At 30.4% G+C, this 3,833-nt stretch overlaps 1 protein-coding gene across 1 annotated transcript in view; it reads left to right on the plus strand.

Annotated features, from left to right (window-relative positions):
• The window catches only part of LOC117170774 (chymotrypsin-1-like), a 23,826-nt gene that overhangs the window by 14,750 nt on the left and 5,243 nt on the right, over positions 1-3,833 (plus strand). Inside the window, exons 2-5 of the mRNA XM_033357812.1 lie at positions 2,286-2,350; positions 2,433-2,524; positions 2,604-2,745; positions 2,822-2,962. Of these exons, the coding sequence (XP_033213703.1) occupies positions 2,286-2,350; positions 2,433-2,524; positions 2,604-2,745; positions 2,822-2,962 (440 nt within the window). The remainder of the gene's footprint in view (positions 1-2,285; positions 2,351-2,432; positions 2,525-2,603; positions 2,746-2,821; positions 2,963-3,833) is intronic.

A 3,833-nucleotide genomic window follows, 5' to 3' on the forward strand; every position in this document is an offset into this window, starting at 1 on the left:
TCTCATCTATAGGAAATATTAAGTAAGGTCTTATGTGCTAACTTACTCTAAGTGCATTCATTTACCCGAGAAAAGAAACAGGCTTTCTGGTTCTTTTCTCGGTTTGTCTCACGCCTGTCTCGTTTTTGCCAATAGAAAGATAAGAGAGTTTAACAACAATAATAAAAATTGCGAAATATAATTTTAAATTTAGCGATTAGGCCTTTATGGTGAGGCGGTGTTCTTCTTTACCATGCAAAAAGGGTTGAGTTCTACATGATCCCATAACTAGATGAGCGCGGGATATGCGATCATCACAGTTGAATCTATCATCATTTGGAGTTAGGTGGTGTCATTGACATAAAGTATTGGACCGCTGGCTACGGCTGTCGGAAGTGGATCAGGGAATAGAAAGAGAGAAAAAATCGAGAAAGTGGACCTGTCCTTTTCTAAGGATGGTGATTGGTTCTACTCATTTTCCATCAGCTTTCATTAGAAAAAGATCAACTGACCAATCACCAATCGCCATCTTTAGAAAAGGACAGTTCTACTTTCTCAATTGGATATCTCTTTCTATTCCCTGGACCACTTCCGACAGCCCTAGCCAGCTAGTACTGTATGTCAATGGGTGGTGTGCATGTGACGTCACAACGCTCCCGTCTGTACTAATCCGTCAATCAAGTCGGCCATATTTATATACAAAAGGGTCTGTTTTTGGATGGAAAGTCATTGTGTTTTTCACTTTTATTATATTTATTTTGTAATTTTTCGTTTCCGCGATGGTTATTTGTGCTCTATATGGCTGCTCTAAAAGAGAAGCGAAGAATTCAGGAGTTGATTTTTTTAGTATACCGGCTATTTTAAGAAATCAGTGTAGTAAACTCTGGAATTGCCTAATAAATAATTAGAATTATATAAGATAATAAATAAATTTAATTATAATAACTTAATAATAATAATATTATCTTTTTTCGTCCAGAAATTAATCTTTTTGGTTAAAAATTCATCTTTTTTTTTTAAATTTTAATGTTGAAAATTGAATAGTTACATTTTGCAGAGACGAATTTGCTACAAAATTCAACAGTTGAATTTTCAATACATGAATTTTTTAGAAAAATTGACTGTCGAATTTTAAACCATACTACGCACCTAAAATAAAAAAATTGTTTAATTTTACAAATTAAAAGCCAACCATCTCGAAATTTAGAACGTTTAGAATTTACATTTTTCTATTTAAATTGCTGAAAAATGGTATAATATCACATTTATATCTTTAAAATAAAAAAATCACATATTTCAAAAATAAAAAATTGAAAATCAATTGAAAATATTCGAAAAAGCAATTATAAGTAATTATTTTTAAATTAACTTTCCAGCTTAACAAGCCCCTTTTCAAATTAATCTGGAAATAGTATATTACGTCGATACGATACCTTATCTGAAATAGGTAGAATAAGCGCCCTTTTTTGTAAAATGGCGCTTGATTGTACCACGTACTCATGCGCGTTAGGCGACGCTATTAGCCCAAAATCCACTTCTTAGTTTAAAGTATTTTTAAAATGAATTCTTATCACTCTTTTCTTTCACTTTTCTTTCACGAATCATTGACTTCTTTCTCCTTGTTGTCACTTTACGTGCCGCTTACCGCGGTACAATAAAATGCTATTTTACTGCCGCTCCGCAGGCAGGTAAAAAGCGCCTATTCGGACTATTTCAGATAAAATGAACTTCCCGTAAAAAAATTCATGCAAGATCCAGATAGTCAAAATCGAATTATTTAAAATTTAATAATTCTCCAAAGTGAACATTTTAAACTGATTGCCACTCAATTTCTTTTTGAGTAATTCGAATGTCTTATTATTTGACTATAATTATTTTTTTATTTATTCTCTTAATTATTTATCATTTATTGTATTCATTATTTTATTATAATTCATTCTGTTAGCCATAAATGATAGTAATATCAATAATACTCTTCATTCCTTTGGAAATAATATGGTAGGATAAAATTATCGGGTAATTGATCTAACCTTTTCCTTTGGAGCAACCTATCCTCTTTTGTTTTCATTCTCATGATTATTTATTGTATTAATTTATTTTTTAATTTATTTTAACTAATTCTATTAATAAAAAAATGCATGCTGTTAATTATTTTAGAAATGAATATGAAACCGATAAAATTGTACAGAAGTGCCACTAAGTCACGTACTGGTTCACCCAGTCAAAGTGGAAAGGTCTTCGGCGTGACAAATTTATCAGAAAACTCTTTCTTCTTAAAACATATTATTCTTGTTTTTACTTTGAAGATGGAGTTTCAATCGAAAAAGATTCCATAGAAAATGCGATAAAAATTGAAGATGCGCCCTTTGTAGTAAGTAGAACGCTGTGAAAAATAAAAAATTGCCGTAAGAATTCCACATATAGTTGTAATTATTTTTTTATCAATTTTTCAGGCTGTAGTATTGGAAAAGAACAGTAAAAAGACTTGGTACCTGGCGAGTATACTTTCGGAATACTGGCTTCTTTCTATAAATGGTTACCTCACGTATGAAATTTAAGATTATTTCTTTACTTTACGATTAACTATTTGACAATTTTCTGAAATTCTAAAAAAAATTTAACAGGACACCAGGTAGTAATGTTACAGTTTGGACAGGTGTAGATGTTTTACATTCCAATGGCCAGGAACATGTAGTAGATTATATTATATCCCAAGAATTGACTGCAAAAACGGACACAAATTATACGCAAGTTGCACTTATTAAAGTACGCTAATAACGTTGTTTATGAAATTAAAAAAAAATATGAACTATATAATCTACATTCTATATTTTCTGTATAGTTGAAAAAACCAATTGTTTTCGGAGATAAACAAAAACCAATTTCATTGGCTGAGCCTCATAAGAAACTAAAACCTGGGAACAAAGTTAAAGTTTTTCATTACACGAACATCTATTTTTCCGACCGTTCCACTGATGAAAAGGTAAGATTTTTTTCTGATATTATTATAATTAATATAATATATTATGATATAATAATAATGTAATTAATAAAATTAATATAATAATTATTAATTAGTCAACTATTTTAAATTATTATTAATTATTATCGTTAATTAATAACAATTTATAGAATTAATTATTTTAAGGGCCGTTAAAAAACTACATCACACTTCAGAATGGGGGGGGGGGGGGGGGGGGGCGTTAACACATAATGAGACATTACAAATGTAAAATATAAACATGTGAATTACCTTTATTTGAAATGCTTGAAAAAAGGAAAATTAGTGATTTTATTTTGCAATTATCTAAATACAGACTTCACACTCTAACCCTCAATCCCCTCTTTAGCCCCTTAAAAAAAAAGAATGCCTTGTTTTTCTATTTTCACTAAGGGCACCTTTTCACGGAGGCCTGTTTTAAATTAATCGTGGAATTAATATTTTTCACAGAATTCATTTCTAGCTACTTTGTTAGTTTATGGCATCTTTGGTTGATAATCTAGATACGAACTCGATCATTCAATGTGTTAAATTAATTCAACGATTAATTCAAAACGGGTCTCCGTAAAAACGTACCCTAAGAAACGTCAATTTTTTTGAGGATGGACTAGTTCTGTATTCTGGAATACAAGCATGAATCTCAAAATTATTTTTGTGGGACTATTTTGCTAAAAATTCGTTTTTTTTGCTTGCAAACTAATTTTGTTTAACTGAAAATTTAAGGAAATATACCTGAGACCCCCTTCGGTTCCTTCTTTAAGGGCATGTGACACAGCTAAATACCTATATTACCGACCACAGTTTTTCAGTTCACTGAATGTTTTTTTGAACCTAAGAACTTTTTTTGTAAATA

This window comes from Belonocnema kinseyi, chromosome 4 (genome assembly GCF_010883055.1).
Source record: "Belonocnema kinseyi isolate 2016_QV_RU_SX_M_011 chromosome 4, B_treatae_v1, whole genome shotgun sequence".
Taxonomy (NCBI): domain Eukaryota; kingdom Metazoa; phylum Arthropoda; class Insecta; order Hymenoptera; family Cynipidae; genus Belonocnema; species Belonocnema kinseyi.